The sequence below is a fragment of the Pezoporus wallicus genome, unplaced genomic scaffold (assembly GCF_028554395.1).
Source record: "Pezoporus wallicus isolate ANWC-B61680 ecotype Strahan unplaced genomic scaffold, APGP_CSIRO_Pwel_v1 contig_3181, whole genome shotgun sequence".
NCBI classification, from domain to species: domain Eukaryota; kingdom Metazoa; phylum Chordata; class Aves; order Psittaciformes; family Psittacidae; genus Pezoporus; species Pezoporus wallicus.
The window spans coordinates 4,862,725-4,883,375 of NW_026641700.1; the positions used below are offsets into that span (position 1 = coordinate 4,862,725).

The 20,651-nt window shown below is 35.1% G+C and overlaps 1 protein-coding gene across 3 annotated transcripts in view; it reads right to left on the reverse strand.

Annotated features, from left to right (window-relative positions):
• Positions 1 to 20,651, reverse strand: part of KCNH8 (potassium voltage-gated channel subfamily H member 8) — a 202,311-nt gene that overhangs the window by 12,944 nt on the left and 168,716 nt on the right. For 2 of the 3 annotated variants that reach the window (XM_057424885.1, XM_057424884.1), the window contains 4 exons: positions 9,243 to 9,281; positions 7,104 to 7,459; positions 3,164 to 3,270; positions 1,967 to 2,043 (listed from right to left, as the gene is read on the reverse strand). In XM_057424885.1, the coding sequence (XP_057280868.1) occupies positions 1,967 to 2,043; positions 3,164 to 3,270; positions 7,104 to 7,459; positions 9,243 to 9,281 (579 nt within the window). The remainder of the gene's footprint in view (positions 1 to 1,966; positions 2,044 to 3,163; positions 3,271 to 7,103; positions 7,460 to 9,242; positions 9,282 to 20,651) is intronic. The other variant, XM_057424886.1, reaches the window with a different exon arrangement.

Genomic DNA, 20,651 nt, shown 5'->3' on the forward strand with positions numbered 1-20,651 from the left:
TTTTAGTACTTAGAACTCTGCCTTGATGCAGTGCCCTGTCAGACAGTGTGAAAACAAATTCTGTCTCACACCAAGCTGGTGGTACTCTCCAGAGGTTATCTTCCTCTCACTTACAGAACTCCTAATATCTGCTCAACAGACAGTCTATAGATGAACCTGCTTCTGTCACACTCCTGAGGAAAGAAGATAGGGATCTGCTGGTGATGCCTTCTCTTTGCCTGAAAGTCTAATGGTTGACTTTTAAAATCAAGAATGAGGGGTTCAATTCTGTCTCTATCCCATGAGAGATTGAAGAAGTGTTGAGAGGTAAGTATTTCAAGTAAAGTCTCACAGGTAGCATACTATGTGAAAAAATGGACTGATCCTCTCTTCTCAATTTTAAAATAAGAGTGAGCAATATTCAGAACAGTGAAAATTTTGTCTCTGGATTTTGGATTCAGTTTCCCTGTGTGGAAACTTTAGTGTTTTACTGCATGCCGTCATATTTCCCTTTTTTTTTGCTACTGTGAGCAAGAAGATTGCATAACATTTTGTTTAGATAGTGTTAGCAGAGAAAAATATAGATTGTGCATGGAGGGAAATTATTTGGGTTTCTTTTTGTTTAACATACTACACTGCTCTAAGAATAATTTATCGCTTTTGATCAAAAATGCAATGACAAACCCAGAACTATTGAAGTTGAAATGTTTCTTTAGTCCACAAAGTGCCTGCCTGGGTGAATCTGCCACCATGATGTATTTTTGACCTGCGTCTTGTGGATAGCTACATAACACATCTTCATACTTTAAAAATACCTGTCCTTTTCAATGTCAAAAGGGATGTATCAGTATGGTTGTCTGTTTCAAAAGTATTACATGGAAAATATAATTTTCTATCTTAATAATGTTGTCAGTGAACATCTTGGAGATATTTTTGAGTTCTTTGACTGAGCTTTATAAAAACTGTTGTCAATGGGGCATGAGGCTTTTGTCTGAAAAATACAGCTTGACATATAAATGAGGAGATACATTCATAGAGACTAACCATGTCAAATTACAACATTTAAGTTATCTGACCAACTTAACCTGACTGAGGTTTACAAGGCTAACAGTTCATATATGGAAATAAAATAGTGTAATTTGGAAATAAACATGGAAATAAATATGGAAATAAAAAGTGTACACAATATAGAAGGAAAAATGAAAGAAAACTTGACATTTCTGGTAACCAAAGGGATTAGCAAAAAAGAAATGAAACCATGTGGTTGGATTTATCTAAATATTTCCTCATGTGGAATCATAAGAAATTGTCTTTAATCTCTTCAAAATGAAAGACAGAGTATGCTGGGAATCGATTTTAGCCTTGCATTATAACTGTGAAGTTAGTCTGATGGATGAATGTATGGTTTAGCCAAAGAACATTAGCATCAGATTGACAGTCGATTGCAGGTTTCAAGTTGTTAGAAGGGAAGATTGAAAAGCACTACTGAACAATATTGGCCCTGCACCCCTCAAGTCATACTGCTTGAGCAGGAATGGACAAGCTTCTGTTTCATTCAAATAGGCATAGGTAAAGTGACTTGAAACATTTTGTATGCATTTGTACATGAATGGTTTTGAATTTCTTTCAAGGAAATTCCCCAGAAACATAACATTCACCAAGACAAGAAAAGCTGGAAGAAGGAACTTGAGGAAAGAATGACAGGAAAGAGAGAAAAAGAAGCATATTCAGAAAAGAGGATAAATCCTAAGAAAATTAGATACACTAACTATGCTAGCCCTGCTTTGTTTTTGTTTGTAGCACATGGCACAAACTTTTATATAGCTTCCATGTAGAAAATTTATCCAGGAAAAAGTTTAAAGCCCCAAACTGCGCTACATGAAAGAACCCCATCCAGTTTTGCAAACTCATTTATCACACATTTATCATGTTCCAAGTTTTCTGCGGCATTCCTTGACTCATTAATATTGTCCAGTGTTCACATTACCTCATTATTAAGCCTGCTGATCTGCTGTTTGGTCTCTTCTGCTTTGATAACAAGCACAGCAGCACCAATTTCAGCCTCTGAAAATAATTCAAATGCACGTAAATGAGAGAAGTATAATCATCTGGAAATAATGCTATTCTTGCACTTATCCAGTGCTTTAAATTTAAACCGAGTTTGCACTTTGAATAAAAGTAAAATCTTGTGTTTAATGTTTAGTGTATAATATGTAAGAAAAGTGTGACAAATAAAGTTCATACTCCTCTCTTGAGTCTGAACCTGAAAGAACTGAAAATGATAACCCTGATGCCAACAATGTGACATGTCAATTGTTTTTGAAAAACATAGATAAAATTAATCTTATGTTACTATTTTTCTGTTTGGTTTTAAGAGGAAATAAATATGTCCTAATAATCTCCATGCAAAATGTATTTAATTATGTGACAACTGTTTGCTCATGAAAGAGGGGATGTTGGAAACAGTCTGAGCCGCACTAGTTGTGTCACTTCAGCATTAGTCCACTGGTTTCTCCCTCTTCCCTTTTCTTCCAATCTCTCTCTCTCTCCCTCACACACACCACCATATTGACATGCTCTATTCCTCTGTGGTGCTGTTTTATCAAGTTTTTCAGTGTAAGCCATTTAAGGCTTCCTGAAACCTTTTCTATGCAGGTGTTTTTTTTTTTGTTACTCCTAAAAATCTAGGTACATCCACACTCCTCTGTGTCTTTACCAAAAATTGAGAGCCAAATTTGCATATGGCTTTTAATGAGGTGTTTTTTTTTTGGGGGGGGGGGTGGGGGGGGTGAGGTTTGTTATTTTTTTTTTTCATTTTGGCATTATATTGTTTTTATATTAAATTTTCCCCTTGTGTTTAGTACCTTCCATGCCCTATGGTTTGGCAGCATGAGGCTACTGGCTGATCCTACAATACTGCTGGTAAAATATAATGCATTAAAATACAGTATTCTTTTCAAGCTTTTTTATCGTGACTGTCTGCTTCCAGAAAAAGAACAAACGGCCTTTGGGACCCTGTTGTATTTTTGTACAGTACCAATTATTGTACTGGAATGGTATTGAAAGTACAGATATATGTTAAATCCATTTATGCCACTTCTGAGAATCAAAGAAATAAAGGGGATCAAAAAGAAGTTATGAAAATTGTTTTCTCTGAAGAGTTATTTTCCCATGTAAAACTCACCTCCAATTGTAGGAGATAACCTGGATTCCTGCCTGAGCTGATCAGAGCTGAAGTCAAAGGTTTGGTTTTCCTCATTATGGTTTCCATCTTCAATACCATCAACAATTCTGTTGAGAAAAATCAAAGTGATGGAGCAGTTTCATAAACAGTTTCATAAATATCAAGTTCATAATTATGTTGTCAAAATTACTCCTAAAGGGCAACGATAAATTTTGCACAACATTAAGTTTAGAGAAAAATAAAAACTATTATACTGGTATAACCTCTTATGAGTCGCTAAAGATTAAGTTTACTGTTAGAGAAAGGAATGTGAGGCCAAACGTAATTAACTGAAGTTTCAAAATTTTCATGACTTCTGCAGTATATTCTGAGTCTGAACAAAAGCTGTATTGTTTTTGCTTTTCATATCTAATCTGTTGCCATTCTTTCTTCTACACAAACTAAAGATGCTTCAGTATGCTCTTGTGAAATTTAAATCTCCCTGCACATAACAGTCAGGCTCTTATATCTGGCTAGCTTAGGCAGAGTCTAAGCCTGAACATAACATATTTATGAAAGCATCTCTGTAAACTGCAGTCAAAAGTGTTACCATGCAAATAGCTATTCTCAAATTTGGGTAAAACTAACTCAGGCAAAGCAATGTCATTTGCAAATTTGTCATAGGAAGATATGAGGACAGGCTGCAATATCCCAGTCACATTAGTATTGGTATTGTATCTAACTACTAGGAAAGGTATTTTGTTAAGTTATTTCTACTCAGGCATTACAGCTGACCTCCAATTTGCAGTGTCAAGAAATCCAAAGGGGAAAAAAAAGCATTTTAAACAATAACCAAGAATAGAAAACTTGGTATCAGGTGAAGGAATCAACACACATTATTAAATTATAGATAATTATGGATATTTTTTTGTTCTCATGTACAATAATTTGTGCTATAAAGAGAACTGTTTAAACTCAATGAAAAGCTCAGAAAACTGCCAATTGACAGACACGGAGCATCAATTTCTTGCTTTGTTCAGGCACAAAATTCAAAATCTGTTTTACAGTGGGCAGATGAGTTAAATATTAATCTGGAAGGGTTAAAGCAGACAGTTCTTGGCCTCTCATTCAATGGTGATAACTTTGTGATAGTGGAAATTAGACTTTCCATCTAGTAAGAATGTTCTTAAGCAAACCTCTCAACTGGGAATGTTTGGAGAAAGGAAAAACAGGCAACATAGAGGTATCTATGACGTACTGGGCTTGAAAGACCCATGTAACTTGAAGCTCTGTGCACATACTGTATATTCTTGTCCTTCTTGGCTCTTCATCTGGATTTAGGACTCTGTGTCATGTCTGACTATTCATGGTGCCAGATGGATATTACTAGCCTTCACTCTAATCTTAACCTGCTTCTGGGAGGAGATGAGACTCAAATACAGTGCTTGAGCTGCTCTGGTTTATACTGTTATCCGCAGCTGAAAAGCTGAATGATTGCATTGTTTGAAATTTGCTATAAAACCTATTTAATGTCATCTGGCCTCACTGCTTCAAAAAGAAAATTTTATATACCAATATCCCTTTTGTAGAGATTTCTAATTATATAAAATGCTAACATTTTCACTGCCTTTAAAGCACACAGGGGAAAACCTACTCAAAATGACTTAGAATTTATAAACGCTGTAATCCTTAAAGTGTTTAAAGAGTCAGACTAAAAATCATATTAACAATAAACCACCTCATTCTGGAAAGCCAAAATACAGGATCCTACGTGGGAAATATAGAATTGGAAAGATGCTTATACAAGGAACTGGCTGTGCAGCGATATAATTCAGTGAGTTGAAAATATGAGGGGACAAAAGTAATTGGTAAGTCTCAGCCCTTTCTGAATTAGCTATTGTAGAGGCCTGAATTTTCTCCTGAAGAGGGACAACTCTGATCTTAGAAGTCAAAAAGTTGGAAAGGGTTAATGTGTGACCTCTTCTATCCAGTCAGTGAGGGCTACAGTGCTCTTGCCTATGTTGGTGTTAGGGGAATTGAATGCATCAATGCCTCCTCCTAGGACTACCTTTATTATCACTTACACTTTCTTCCTTTTGGTGGTGTTCTACTTCATAGGTAGTACCCAAAAATTGATCAGGAAGATATTGATTGTATCTTACAAATTGGGATGCTGGATTCTGTTCTTTGCACCAAGAACTGCTAAAATATTTTACCTAGTCTCTGTCTTTATTATCTTCCCTGTGGTGTAGAAAGAACTGAAGAGCAGTGAAGAGTTATGGGTGGTTTACACTAGGGAACATCTGCAGTAAAATAAGTTTCTTAAGCATACAAAGTATATTCTCTTGAGAAAGTGTGATTATACATCTCAAAACTGCACTGACTGGACATTTCATCCAGAACCTTGCCTTTCCTTTGCACTGTGGTCTAACAGCAAACAAAAGTGAAAGTCTTAATTAAGGTTTTATTTTCTTTTTAATTCTTTTTTAAGGCTCTTTTTAAAGTGGTTTTAACTTGTCAGTTTAAATATTCTAATAATATAAACTCATTCTGGGAAATAACATGAAAGTGTTTTGGCTGGAAAGCTAAAGTCTGAAAAACACGTCTTGGGCCAATATTCACCCTATTAACAGGATTACTCTGCAATTAGAAAATCATAAATGTAAATACGAAATAATAGTATACATAACAATACTTGTTTCACATTTACTCTTGCAGCATTTAGTGCCAGTATTTGGCTGTATGTGTTCAGATCAATAAACAAGATTCGAGCAGAAAATGTGACAGGTAGCTTTTCCCTGAATTACCACTTGTTATGCAAATGATAATGACCTTTTATCATAGCTGACCTGAACCAATTTCATATGAGATTTATGAAAGAAATGAGAAAATACCTGCTATGAATTTCAATTTTTCTAGTATAGAAGCTGGTTTTCCACAGACTATTTTCTCATGTATTGACAAATCTAAAATCAGTTTGTGCCCAGCTCCTATATGAAATGTAGCAGTACTGATCAAATATATGATGAGGGGGAAAGATTTCTGTATAGGTTTCAGTGTCCTACTTATGATTGCATCCTTAGGGGCAGGTGCCTTGATGGAGTTAAACAAATACTGCTCAAGCTGTGGCTATTTCATGTTTAGCTGTTGAAACTACCACTCTGTAAGGGAAATTCTTGAACATGTAAAATACTTCAAATTCTAGAAACCAAAACTTGAAGATCAACTGCTGCAGATCCTTGTATGTGAAAAAGTGATTGTGATTTCTGTAAAGAACTGATCTCTTAGTTTATAGTTAATTACTGTGGTGCAGTGATTTAGAAATAAGATACATAAATCACCTTACAAGTAACATGCAAGTAAAAATTTAAATCATGCACTAATAATTCCACAATAGCCTGTTATACAACTCCTGTTTATGCCAGAAGTCACAGCTAAAAGATTTTCTCAACTCCATATTTATTATCTACATCACCTGCATTATAAGGTTTCCTTTCTCTAATGTAAAAAACCATCTTTTTTTTTCCTCTAAAATTGCATTTTCTATTACAGTCCTCCAGGAAATTTTTTATTTGCACAGCTAAGCTTTATAATCATCTAGTTGCTTTCTAAATTGTTCTCTTTCTGATGGACTCAGAATGTTTCACAGTGCTATTGTGGGAATGCATATCATTATAGAAGGACAAAACGATACCATAAAGCCAGACTATTGAAATAATAATTTTTGTAATTGCCTTATACTTTCGTCTTTACTAGTAGAAATACTTTTTTTTTGCAACAAAGGACTAAAGTTTTAACATTCTGCATAGTGTGTAATGGTTCCTACAATATGAAGGCTTTCCTTCTTATTGTAGGATCAAAAGCATGAACTACTAAAGAAACAGAAATATTTTATAATATTACAATCATGATATATGTTATAGGAGTTACATGAGAGAGTGTAATGATTTGTAACTATTACCTTGGGCTCAGGTCAGGTGGACCACTGCTGGTTAGTGCTGAAAGCTGTAACCTAAGGTTTTTATCCTTCCTTCTGGAGTAGTAATGGAGTTCCGTTTCATGTTTGGCTCTTGTGGGGTTTGAACTGCAAGCGCGGATGGGTGAATGAAAGGGCACCGTTCCTGATGCCAACTGCTTCAAGTTTCTCCCTAGGTGGCTTTTATTGCTTCCAGCTTTCTTCTGCTGAGAAAAATTTGTGCTTCTTGTATGGATTGGTGACACAGTGCTGCTCTCTTCTTCTCCCTCCTCATCCTCATCTTCATCTTCCACAATTGAAGGAAGTCTCTTCTTTATATTTCCATTTCCCTTGAGCTCTGTCTAAAATATCAGATTTTTACATATTAATGGAAAATTCAGAGTCTGATGTTTCAGAAATAGAATCTCTTCTAGTATTCATCCTGGAACAAACTCTGGTCCAGCACATCTTTCATTTCTCATTAGAGATATCTCTTTTAGAAATCTTCCATAACTTTCCTCCTCAACTATGGCTAAATGTGCATACATAAGAAAAATACTAACAAATTAATACTAACAAATTTAAAATGGTCAGTAGCAATGTGGTCACTGAACTTTCTGCAATAAGTTTTGTTACCAGGAAAGATTACATGACCAGCTTTTACAAGCCATGTGCCATCTATACACTTGAATAGATTAATCTTACTTTACTGAGGTATTTCTTCTGAATGTTACACTAGCAGACAACCTGTGGACTAAGGGAAAGAACTGAGGCTGGTAATTCATATAAATCCACATTTACATATGGAACATATCTGTATTTATTCATATTTATAACCTACTAATAACATTTACATAAGTTCAGCTCAAGCCTGAATGTCCTCTGTTGTCTTCTTAGTTGTAACTGAAAACACTTCTAGGGTAGTAGGCAGGTTTTTCAGTTTCTATAAAGTCCCATTAATGCACCAGTGGTGTGGCATTGTCAGCTTCAGAACTGAGCCATCAAAAAGCAGAGCTATATGTGTTCTTAGAAAAAACTGCAATTTGAATGCTTGATTTTGAAAACCAGGCAATTTAGTAGCAACACAGACTTGGGTTCTCCACTTTATGCACTAATTAAAGCACAGTCTAAGAGAGCAATATATTGATTGCTATTGTTTCATGGTAACAAAATACACTGTCCATGAGTGCTGAGATATGCCAACATGAAGCTCATTTCAGGATCAGGTCATAACTCAAAAATAGTTCCAGTTATTCCCATGGTACAACTTGGTATTTATTGGTAATAGGTGATTGGGCAAAGGCAGAGTCAGGCTCCAGGTCAAATTAAAAATTCCATACATCTGACTGAAAAGTACAGGCAAATGCAAATTCATGGTTTCAGAAAAGGTTGGTATTAATATTTTTTTTTGGGCTATCCCTCTTAATCAAGCTTGTTTAAGGCACTGTTAACTTTAGATAGAAAACCTCAGAGGAGCTTGTGTAGTCAAATCTCCCATATTCAGGCCAAGTAAGATTGGCTGGGTGGAAATGAAAACGCAGATTTGGGACATTTATCCAAATGTTCTTAGTAGCTATTGGTATTCATCTAAATGTTTTGCAGGATGGATTTAATTTTGCTGTGTGCTACAGCACACTTTCATTGAATGAATGCTTTTCTCTTAGTATATATTGACAGATCTAGTGAACTAGGTTCTTTCCGTTTGAGATGTATGAAAAGGTAAAAATGTAAAACAGTGGCAAAAGACTCTTCTATACAAAATATAACATCCTTGTTGTCAATCACAACAGTCATGTGAAGGCTGTCATGATGATCAAATTGTACAGGATCTGGCAGTGATGCAGCCTATACTCACAGAGAATGAATGTTATCTGTACTCAAAACTTTGACTTAGGTAATGTATTTAAAATGGCATGTATTTAAATGCAGGTGCTATAGTAGGATATCCAAGCCTGGCACCTGGAAGGAAAGATCACAAGCTCTTACTCATAAAATAGACAGTGGCAGAACTATCTGCAGAATGTTATTTAAAATCTCATTCTGAAACCATGGAAGTAATTAGGACTTTTTCCAGCTTTGCTCTGGTGGTAACAAGGTACATGTTGCAAAGTCAGTCTTGGCATAGTTAAAATGTGACTAACATACCTGAGATAATGTAGACTTGTTTGATAATTTTGATATTACCTGAAAGAAACAAAACAAAAAAGTAGCAAATATGTGCATCTGCACAGTATTAGCTTCTAAGAGCATACAGGCACTCAAACCAAAACATTTATGATGATACAAGAAAAGAAACTCATGACAAAACAAATGTACTAAATGAAATAGTGACATAGCACTGAACTAACGACACTCCTTGGAAACAGATGCTGTGAAGGAAAAAAAACCCAAACAAATAAAAGGGAAAGAAAGTTTTATTTTCATTGAAAAAGTTCACTCAAAAATAGCATTTTACTTTAATAAAAAGTTAGGTCAAGGCTCCAAACCTGTGAACGAATGTGGATGGGTGAATGTGTGCCTGGTGGTTTTCAGTGCTGGTTTAATGGAATCCCATGCAGGAACAATGCTTTGTCCCTGCCTCTCTGTAGTTTTAGCTCCTATGTCAGCCTAGTCCTTACATGTAGATGATCTAAGTAACTGTAGCATCTTTGGTGAATTTTCAAAGAGAGTGATGGGACTGAAGAAAATAGGACCAGTATAATGCTGGTGATATATGACTAACATGACTAACAGCTATTCAAGGCCATGACATTTTTCTCTTCTTGGATTAAACAGAAGGCAAAACAAAAAAGAAGAAGAAAAAAAAATCATGCAAGTTTAATGTGTAACTACTTCTAATAAAATCCGCTGGAACTGCTGAAAAATATCCATTATGAACATTCTGTTGTTTATTTGAGTGTCCATACCTTGACCACGGTCAAGTCCCTGAGAGCTGTATACAGGCTGTATTTATAGGAAAACATTAGCCTGCTAGGTAGGATTTTCAGAAATGATTTCCAGTTTTTCTAAACACACATGTTAAGATAAAAGGTGTTTTAACACCCATGAATTTTAAATTCGCAACATTAATTTGTTTTTATCTAAACTCAGGTAAAAGAACTTCAACCTTTCTTTATTTTTTTTTCACCAGTCTTTCAGGTTATCCTGAAAACTGTTCTGTAGTTGCTCATAAAAGTGAGGGTACTAGTAGTTGTATAATATACAAATACTCAAAATTTGAGTTTGTGTAAGCAGAAATCCTACCCCACAACAACCAAGCCAGTAGCAGGTGTATCAATAAATTTAGCAATAATACTCTAATAGCTGCCAAACAGAACAAGTGCAATAATTAGGCTATGTAAATAAAATTACTGCTGTGTTCTTCCTGAGTTAGGTAAAGTAATGGACGATATTAGTAGAGGATGAGATCTCAAATCTGAAATCTCCCAGTTGCACTGAAATTTATGCCAACTGAAGAAACAACATCTCCTTTCAAGATTCAGGAGAACAAGAAACTGAAAATGTACTAAAATATTAAAGTCAGAAATAGGAAGTGCTAATGGTCCTTTTTTGCACATATGTTTAAGAAGTTTAATTTACAATAGTGCCTAGAATTTTGGGGCATCTGTTTGCTTGGCTTCTAGGCACAGGTGCAGTATGAATGTTAAATAGCAGCTTTAATTAAATCTCCAAACCAGTCCCAAAGATTAGCAGCTTCTCAAAAAAGATCTTACAGCGTAAAAATTTGACTTCTGAAGTCTTTATGTTATTTGCAGTAAAGTCCTCCTCACTTACTCTTTTTCCTCCTAAGCACATGTATTAATGCTGATTGTACATGTTGAAAACAGAGAAGACAAAGAAATCATACGGGTGTCTCCTAGATGTCCTGGTGGCATTTCCCCACAGCCCTGCTAGGGTCTTTCACCTGGGCTGTGCTTTCAGCTCTGCAACCAACTGGTAGTAACACTGCCTGCTGCTTTCAGGACCTCCCCACTGTCCATCAATACAGCAGCCACAGACACCCATGGGTGAGGATCTACCCCCCCTGCTCTGTTTTACACTTGTTAGTTGCTGCATAAGGGAAAAACTGGCTGCAGAGGAAATAGGGTTAGTAACAGCATTTTGTTGCCTTATGACCTTACCAAGAGAAAGATAAGGCAGGTCACTTTTTGCAGAGGAGGGAAGGAGTGTCCTTGGGAGGAAAGGTAACAGAAAATAATAGGTATGAGTAGGGAACATGTGACATGAGAAAAGTACTCATTAGACTTCCTTTTCCAAAATCAGTCCCTTAAACCCACTGGAGGACAATTTCAGCATGAATAAATTGGTATTTTTAGATAAACAGAGGACATATAAACTGTTTATTCCATAGCACAGTACCCACAGTAAAAGTGTTGAAATTGCTTCTTTAGTAATACACTGCAGCCATATTTACTGCTTGTAACTTTGAACACTGTATCTTACACACATAAAACAGGGTCTGGGACTTCATGTCTTGATACCTGAAAGTCGGTAAAAAGAAACTAATCTGTCATCAGAGAGAATTCTCAAGTTTTGTTTTTAAACCTCCTCCAGCAAATTCCCTCTCTCTCCCTGCAAAAATAGCATTCTTAAAGAGAAAAGATGAACAAGAACATGGAAAAAGCAAGTCAAAGGGAAGTAAATTTAAAAGACCTCACCGTGAACATAACTTTATCTCTGCAAAAAAGTGGTATGAGAGTAAATAATTATGATTTCCTGTCCTAATTACTGATCTGCTAAAACCTTTCACTCAGAGCAACACACTGGTGTAGCCTTCTATAAAATGTTTTTTTTTTCCTCATGTAAAAAGGAAGAGGATATAAATTGGTTCTCATGATGGTCTTTTAAAAATAAGTACAACTCTAAAAGGAAACTGGCTGCTGAAATTAAAACAGAGATATTTCTGTTTTGGGAAAAAATCCAAAAAAGACTGATGTTAGCATAACTTACGTGAAATACTGTCAAAGTCTAATTAAATTTTTAATTTCAGCCTTGGTGCCTTTACCAAGAATTGTGACCAAACCAGTTAATTAGCTGTACAATAATTCCAATGATAAAACCCTAAAAAGAGAAATATGAAGATGCAGGTAAATTATCAGGTTAATACATTGAATGTCCAGGTAAGTAAATTTACTGCCCTGATTTTTGTTGCCTCCATGGGAAGTAGGAACAAAACCAGAAACATAATTTCACTGCTTTGCTCTTAAACCTTGGGTCCTAAAATTTATTAATAATTCCTTGTATCTTAGGAGTCAAAAGGATAAAATACACTTTTAGGAAAGCATTTGAAATCAAACTAGACTATTAATGTTCTTAGCAGGAAAAAAAACCAATATGTAGGAGCATTGGCAGTGTAAAAAAACAAACAAAAAAACAAACCCCCAAAACCCCCACATGCCATATGTTCTATTCTCTGCAAATTTACTGTATAGTAGTGGAAAAGGTACAAATACATAACAAGGGATTATTGTACTGCTGAAAAGCTTAATGCCTCACATGTGTTCAGGCCTCAATTTTCCATAATCAGGATTTTTTCAATGAAATATCACAAATCCTTTAAAGCACAAAGGACTGAATCTCTTATAAAGAGTTTCTCAGGCTATATATAATTGTTTTATATCTACATTTACTGAGCAAATTACCTCCTTTTTTTTTCAATTTTTTTTTTCTCTAAGACTTTCTATAGTTCATTGGCTTGTCCCTGTATTTTGTCTTTTATTTATTATTATCTCTTTTCCCTGCTTAGTGGAAAGCTAGAGAAAATGTATTTTGTTGAAGCAGATGCTTTCAGCAGTCTCTAATCCTACTTACGATATAGAATATATTGAATTAGCGACAAAAGTTGAAACGCAGATTTGTCACCAGTATTTCATCCTAGGTGACCGATACTTGTGAATTGCCATGAGCTCTACAATGTTCTTCTAAATCATTATCCTACATAATTCCTATCTTTCAAATAAATTATCGTAGCCTGTGAAGTTTAGACAAGTGTTCAATAACTGAATGATTGTACTTAGCTTTGGATGAGATTTTTTGTAAATTAATACTTTTTTGGATTCAAATTTCTTACATGATGTTTTCTATTTAGTATTAAATGAATAAAACTATAAATTTAATATTTTTCATATTTTTCTTTAAAACCTAATTGTTAACATCACTGCATTCGTTAGCAAAAAAAAATTAATTATACATTGATTGTTTCGTTAACAACACAGAATCTATTGGATTTCATACTAAAGATGCCACAGAAACAAAAGCTAATCTCTCTCACTTGTTCCAAATCAAGAATCAAATAAATAATAAATATGGATGGTATAAATTAGTCATTTTTACTTCTGTATTCTCACGTCTCTCTATCCCACCCCAAAACAAGGAAAGAATACAGTGTCCCATGCTGCTTTATACGTACATCTTTCAAAGCAAACTTATGCCAGAAAGAACTGAAGAAAAAAACAACTAACAAAAGACTGCCAATAAGGTCAAAAGAAGACAAAAGGAGGAATTGTCACAATAGACAACAGACCTGCCACTGACTGTACGTTTCTCTGGCAGGTTGCATTTTTGGAAAAGCTTGCAGATCACTGCAGACAAAAGATACAGTGGAGAAAACTTTTCAATGTTCCTGCAGTTTGATTACAGTTATGTAAAGACTTATATTATATAAATGGAAATTAAAATTAATGCTAACAGTTTCAAAGTAATAAATTTTATATGCTTAATTTCATGCAACTCTAAGATTTCACAGACTCATAAATAGATGCAGAAATGGTACAAAAAAAAAGGCAGGGACAAGTATAATCTGTTTCCTTATTTTAAAATATGTTTGTTTTCTTTTTGATTTTGTTTTGAATCAGAAATGTTTCTTCTAAATTATGAATATTTTGCTTTTCACGTGGCAACTTGATCAGTAGATTAACCTCTAGTGAATTCTCCCCGGAAGAAACAAAGTGCAAATTGAGCACACATCTGTCCCCTTGCTATATTTAGAATCAAAACTTTAGGGAAGAGAGCAGACATAAGGTAACTGTGAAAGCAATTTGCATGATTTTACCTCAGGGTAAGAGGCCATGTCCTGGCAGGTGAAGATACCAGCAGAAGCCTAAGTATATAGGCTTTATTAAGAGAGCCATCCTAATTTCCTTCCCTGGAGATGCAATTTGTGTTTCTATATAAGCATAATACAGAAAAGCTGGCAGCATACGTTTTTGGAGCTCATGGCAGCTGTGCTATTCAAGAAGTTCTGTATAAGTTAGAAACTAAGACAACATGGACATGAACAATTTTGCTTCAGTTGTCAAAGTACCATGATATAAAACCAAACCCAGTGTGAGAGAAATCTAATATCAATTTTTCTGAAGGAATGAACATAGTGAGATTATCAATGGATCCTGTCTCTGAACACTTACTGTATAAGCAGTAACGTACTATGCACAGTATATACGTAAATTCTTTATGTACTTATTTGCTACTAAAGTTGTTATTTGTCACAGCACTGAAAAGAGGATTTATATGTCTTAAGTAGGAACTGCATTTTCAGGAGAACTCTAGTTCCACTGATGTAGGCAGGTTCTGTAGGTCTGATTTTACTAAATGAAGGTATAGATAATTAAAAGAAAAAATATGCTGATATATTTGTTTTACATTAGTGAAATCTTAGACTGCATTTTTGTACATACCTAAGTTTTGCTTTTCATTTTTATCTGCTTTTGTATCTTTAAGCAGAAGGGTGGGTCTAGTTGATCTTCAGAGAAGCCTTTCAACCTCAGCTATTCTATTATCCTATGATGTTTAAGAATGCTGCACTAAGAATGTTACCAGTTCATTAAAATTGAGAGCACATGTATCCATGTAGAATGACTACTTGACACACAGTTTGCTGAAAGGCTACGTCATATTTAATTTCACAGGTTCCAGCATGTATGCTGAGGTTATAACTCTGCACATCACATAGGAACTTTACCGTATAAGCTAGTTCAACATGCTCATTACATCTCAAGACAGTTTGTGCCTTCAGAACCAGCATTCATATAGAAAAAATTGTAGTATTATCATTTGCTTCATAAATCAGTCTTACGTTACACAGAATAATAAAAGTATGGGTTCCTGTAAGAGTCCTTCTAAACTTAAAGCCACTGTCTAGTCCTTGCTATATCAATGCAAAATAGATTATTAAAAAAAAAAAAAAAATCAAATCCACCCTCTAACTTCATGCCATTTTAAAGTTAAGTTATATTAAGATTAAATTTATTTTCACTTTTTTCAAGGTAGAGATGAAGATATACCATTAATATTGTAAAAGTTATATTATCATGTTTCCTAAGGCACAATGAAGCATATTGGAAAAAGTTGTCATCTAGCATCCCTGTGTAATTAAAATAGAAATATGGTTAGATTCCAAGGCAATACTCCCTGAGATCCAGAAGCTTTTCCTGGCTAAAATTCTGTTTGACACAGTGTTTCATACCGTCTTCTTACACCAGTCTAAAAACATCAATAAGCTGCTTTGCCAGCCTGGATATGTTTTTTTCAGCATGTAACCCTCTGGTTAAGCTGTATAATCTGATGCAGAATGCAATAATCACAGGAAGTGAAATGAATGAGAATGGAAAGTGCTTAAAAGGAATCAGAAGCTAAAATTAGAAGTAACTTTTTGTCAATTATTTAAATATTTTAGTTCTAGTTACAGTAAAAATTGTATTTGTCAAAGTGCTACAGTCCAATTGTGAAAATCCCTATTACATACATGCATTAAATAGTCTTTTCATAAATAATGTATAACTGACAATCATGATTCCTGTCTTTAAGCTATTCAAAAAAAGTGAGAGCCACCACAGGGGTAGGAATTTTGGGATTGGTCACATATATGTAACATATTCCCAGCCAAAACTTTATGAGTTATTTTCCTGTCCTCCCCTTTATCCTCTTTCACATCTTGTGGGATTCATCCTTACAGCCAATCATCTACTTATTTTAGGTGTAAAATAGAAAAAACTTGTAAACCCACAAGAATAAATGAAAAGAAAAAAATGGAAAAATGACATAATTGCACCAGTAAGTTGTAGAAAATTATCACAAAGCAGAGGAATAAACTATCAGACAATAACAGGCAGTAGAGGTAACTGGCTGTTGTTATTTTAAAACATTAGAATGACTGAAGGCTGCAGAAATGGAACAGGAGCATAGCAGCAAAAAATAAAATAAAATCTTCAGGTGAAGATATTAGGAAAGAAAATGCAAAGGCCACCAAGCCTTCAAGAGGACAGGCATACCAGTGTGTCCTCTTTGAATTACAGGTTTCCTTATTGAATTATTTCTCAGCAGTGTACCATAATGAAGGATATATTAGAAACATGATAGTGAGATGATTATCTTGAGGGGTACCAGGTGAACTGATGGCTCAGGGGTGCAACACATCAGACTCACCAATGAATGCAAGTAAACAAGGTTTATGAGTTAGCAGACAACAAAAAGGAGTGAAACCAGGCTTGCAGTATAGCTTCAGGACAGCTCTACTCCCATGCTGAGTGAAGCAGGTAATTGACAGGCTGAGGAAGTAGATAAAGGACTGTAACTGTACAGGGAGGGGAATATTGCAACAGCAGCATCAACTATCTGAAACTAGCATCCACCTTAAATAGCTAAAAATCAACTAAAACATGCTTACTGTCATGAATACAGGTAGGAGACGTGTGGAATACCTTACAGAGAGCTAAAAGACAAAGCTCTTTGCCAAACTGCTTCTCATTAATTTAAAATCAGAAATTAAGTGTAAAACAGGTAAAGGAACTCTGTCATGTCCCTTCTACAGCTGCACGATCCTGTTACTGATTCCATATAGAAGTTGAGTTATGTAAATGTTTTCTGAGGGCTGCTTTGTTCAGCAATAGAGTAATGTATTTTGGTAAGATGGAAAAGGGGAGAGAGAGAGAGAGAGGGAAGAAGGAAAAATAAGTTTCAGGTGGTCCCAGGAGAATGATCAAAAAATCTGAGTAGCTTGTAAAATGTGAAAGAGCACTGAGCAATATTTCACAGAAGCACTGATTGCAGAGTAGTCATGCACAGAAACAGGTAAGAGACCTACTTCAGTCAACACATCAGGTTCACAAAGTGAATTATATGTTCACAGATTTTAAATTATTTTTGTTTCTTATAGTATGAACACCTTCATTCCTATACTTTAGTTGCTAAGAAGATGAGAAGTTTGCTGACTCTATCTCACATCAAAAGAGGTATAAAGTGAAAAGGAAATATGATGGCTGACAGGAAGAAAGTGGATACACAGCTGTCAATCTCTTCAGGTCCCTAATAAGATAATGGGAATTTCTTCTGTGTGACTGCCAATGGGGACTAAAGAGAAAGATAAGGAACTAATATAACTTTTGAGGTGTTTTCAACTTTTTTTTTCCCCAGGAATAATCATACAGATGAAGTATTAAACTTCTGTTGCTTTAGGTGATTTACTCACTTCTATGTTCTCCCAGTTGTAATAATTCTTGCATAGAAAAAGAAAAATTACAATTCATTGGCCTCTTGTTTTGCAAAATTTATACCTACTGTGTCAGGTGATAAACACCAGTGAATTATGCCTGCAGTACATGACCTTCTGACACATGAGCTATTGACAAAGGTGGGTGCTTAACTGCATGTAAGTTTGCTTAAAAATGACAAGTTTTCTTCAAAGTTATCCAGCTCCACTCTTAACTGTCAAAGTAGGGCTTTTTAACTTTTCTAAGGTAAGCCACTTTTTCCTACACAGCTGCTGGGTAACATGGCAAACCCCTCTTCTCTATTAAAAAGGTGGTTGGAATTATTTGGGAAGCCTTCTGTGGAAATTATTTATAATGAAAAATATTTTGCAACCTGTGACTGTCCTGCAGTGGACAGGATGAACTCTGATCTAGGCAGAAGTAGAGGAGTTATGACTAAGTGTAGCAGCATAGTAAGAGCTGGTTTGGAATTTAATTTTTTAAATGCATATGTTTTATTGTAAACACATAAGTAACACCCAAGAAATAGGATTTTGTTTTGGCTCTCAAAAATCAAACATATCAGTAAGTAATTATGTGACTGAAGTTTCTATCAAGTTCCTATTTTACAAGGATTGCCAAAATTAAAAGCAACTATTTAAAAAAAATTTGCTTATTTTTTCCTTAATAAATTTGATTTGTTTCTTTAAAACAAAATGCTATTTATTCATGCAGACAGTAGAGATGCATTAACAAGTCAGAAATGTCATGCTATTTCCATTGCTGATTCACAATAGATAATCAAATATGTAACATAGAATTCCTTCTGAGTTATTACTATACTGGAAAGCACCATTCATAAATTCAACAGACTAGAAAAAGCATGATTAAAGTGTCCAGAATGAACATATGTCAAAAACATAATCTACTAGCTGAAACAGACAGAGGCTAAGGCAGATTTTCAGCTGAATTTTGTTCTTGCATTCAAAATCTGCTACTGCTCTCTAAATATATAAGTAGCACATGCTCTACAGGGATAGTGCACAGCAAAATAATTTCCAGTTTCTTTCACATGATTGTATTATATGTTGTAAAAACCTTCTTATGAGTACTTAGTTTTACCATATTAGATATCTGACTCTCTCACTGCCTGCTGCGTATGAAACCTGTGACATATAGGGCATAATGATATACATGGGGTGAGGTAGGTGTCAAAATCTGTGTCATTTAACAAACTATTTCACTGCTAAGACATCATTGTCACAGGCCAAGAGACATTGATTGAAACACTTGAATGGGCAAATTTTTTAATGTCACAACTCCAGATACCAAACAAATCAACTTTTTCTAACTGTCCAGTTATTTAACTGAATACATTTAAAAACACAGTTACAAATTTCTTCAGGAAAAAGCAGCAAAGAAAGCAAAGGACAAAATACATATGACGAATAGAAAGACTTTTTTCCTAACTCACATCTTGCTGTGATAGGAATATATAAAAAGATGGCATAATAGCACTGCCAGTGTGATTGCACACACATTAATGGTTATAATAATAAACCAGTTAATGATTGCTGGGTTTAGAGCTATTGTAAGACACCACTGAAACTTTTCTCTCCCGGTTTTTGTGTCTTTCTGTTTCTCTGTTACTCATTAGAGGCTGAAATAATTACACAATTGCCAACTTCTGTACTTAAAATCTCCTGAGCTTTTCTTCCAAGATTACTTAAACAACACTTTCAATCTTCTATAACCAGACAGCTACAGTTTCTGCTTGTTACTAGGAAATCTCGTTACAGCTCCTCCTTGTTTTACTGAAGAGTGACATAGCTGTGGAAATCCTGGAGCCTTTTCCATCTTAGTTGGATTGTAATGCAGAAGGAGCACATCATTTTATACACCCAGACTTGCAAATGAATTGAGAAAACAAAATTAAAAAGTTTCCTTAGAGCTTTCTGTGTGGGTAGGGTAGTTATGTGACCTAGTACTAAGTGTCCAACTTTGACACTCCATGATCAGGAAACTTCTGATGACTTTTGGCCCTTTTAGTTCAAATTTCTTATTCAATTTTGTGTGCAATGAACAGTTCAAACACTATAAAGAAGGGGATAATAGATCACAATGACTGCATCTTTCTGTAGCATCACCTTATTAATGATGGCTAAAAGTGTTAGGAAATCTACAACCTAAGGCAGTTTTGGTGGTCTGTGGTTGAAAATGCAATCATATTTTAGGTCAGGACTGGAAGGTACTTGGCAATCATAGTGGGGAAACGCGTGCTATTCCATTCTGTGTTTTACTGTACCCTAAACACTGTTACTGATACATTTTCGTCATTAAATTCACATTCAGTTGCAAATTTGCAGTCATTTGAAACATCCAAAGAAAAAGAAAGTGAGAAACTTACTCAGAGTTCAATTTTTAGCTATGGAAAAGCTCTCTAAACCCAAAATTTCCATAAGCTGCAGAAGTCGTAGATACTCACAAAGGTAAAATCTCCCTCTTTCAGGGAGAGAGAGATCAAGATACAGTATCACAGCTGCCAAACTCTCCCATAGCACCATTCCCAAGAAATAATGTTATATTAAAAATGTCATATTTTCCTATACACAAGATGTACTTCTGAATACCTTCTTACTATTCTGTGAGAGTAAACCATCAGATAATTCTTAGATTATTTCTGCTTTCAATTTCTATTCATGGAGACATGGCATTTTCTAGATGAAGTGGAGCAAGCACTTTTGCTACCGACAAATATTTTCCCTCATTTGTTGAGCCCTCTTTTTGTGGCTGTATAATTTTTGGCCACCTTATTCCTGCTTTTTATCCTTATTGATAAGTAAAAAGGTTGGATAAGAAATGAGATGCACAGAACTGAGGTTAGTTCTGCCACAAGAGAAATACTAGTGGAGGGCACAGTTAACCCAAGGATGTAGGAAACTACAATAATCTGTCTTGGCTTATCTATTTGCCTATGATACCGGATGCTACTCAGTGTTGGGATTTCCCCCCACCCTCACCCTGTGTGTATTCAAAAATGCTGTAAATATTTTCTTTCTAAAAGCAGAAAAAAATGATTGGATATGTC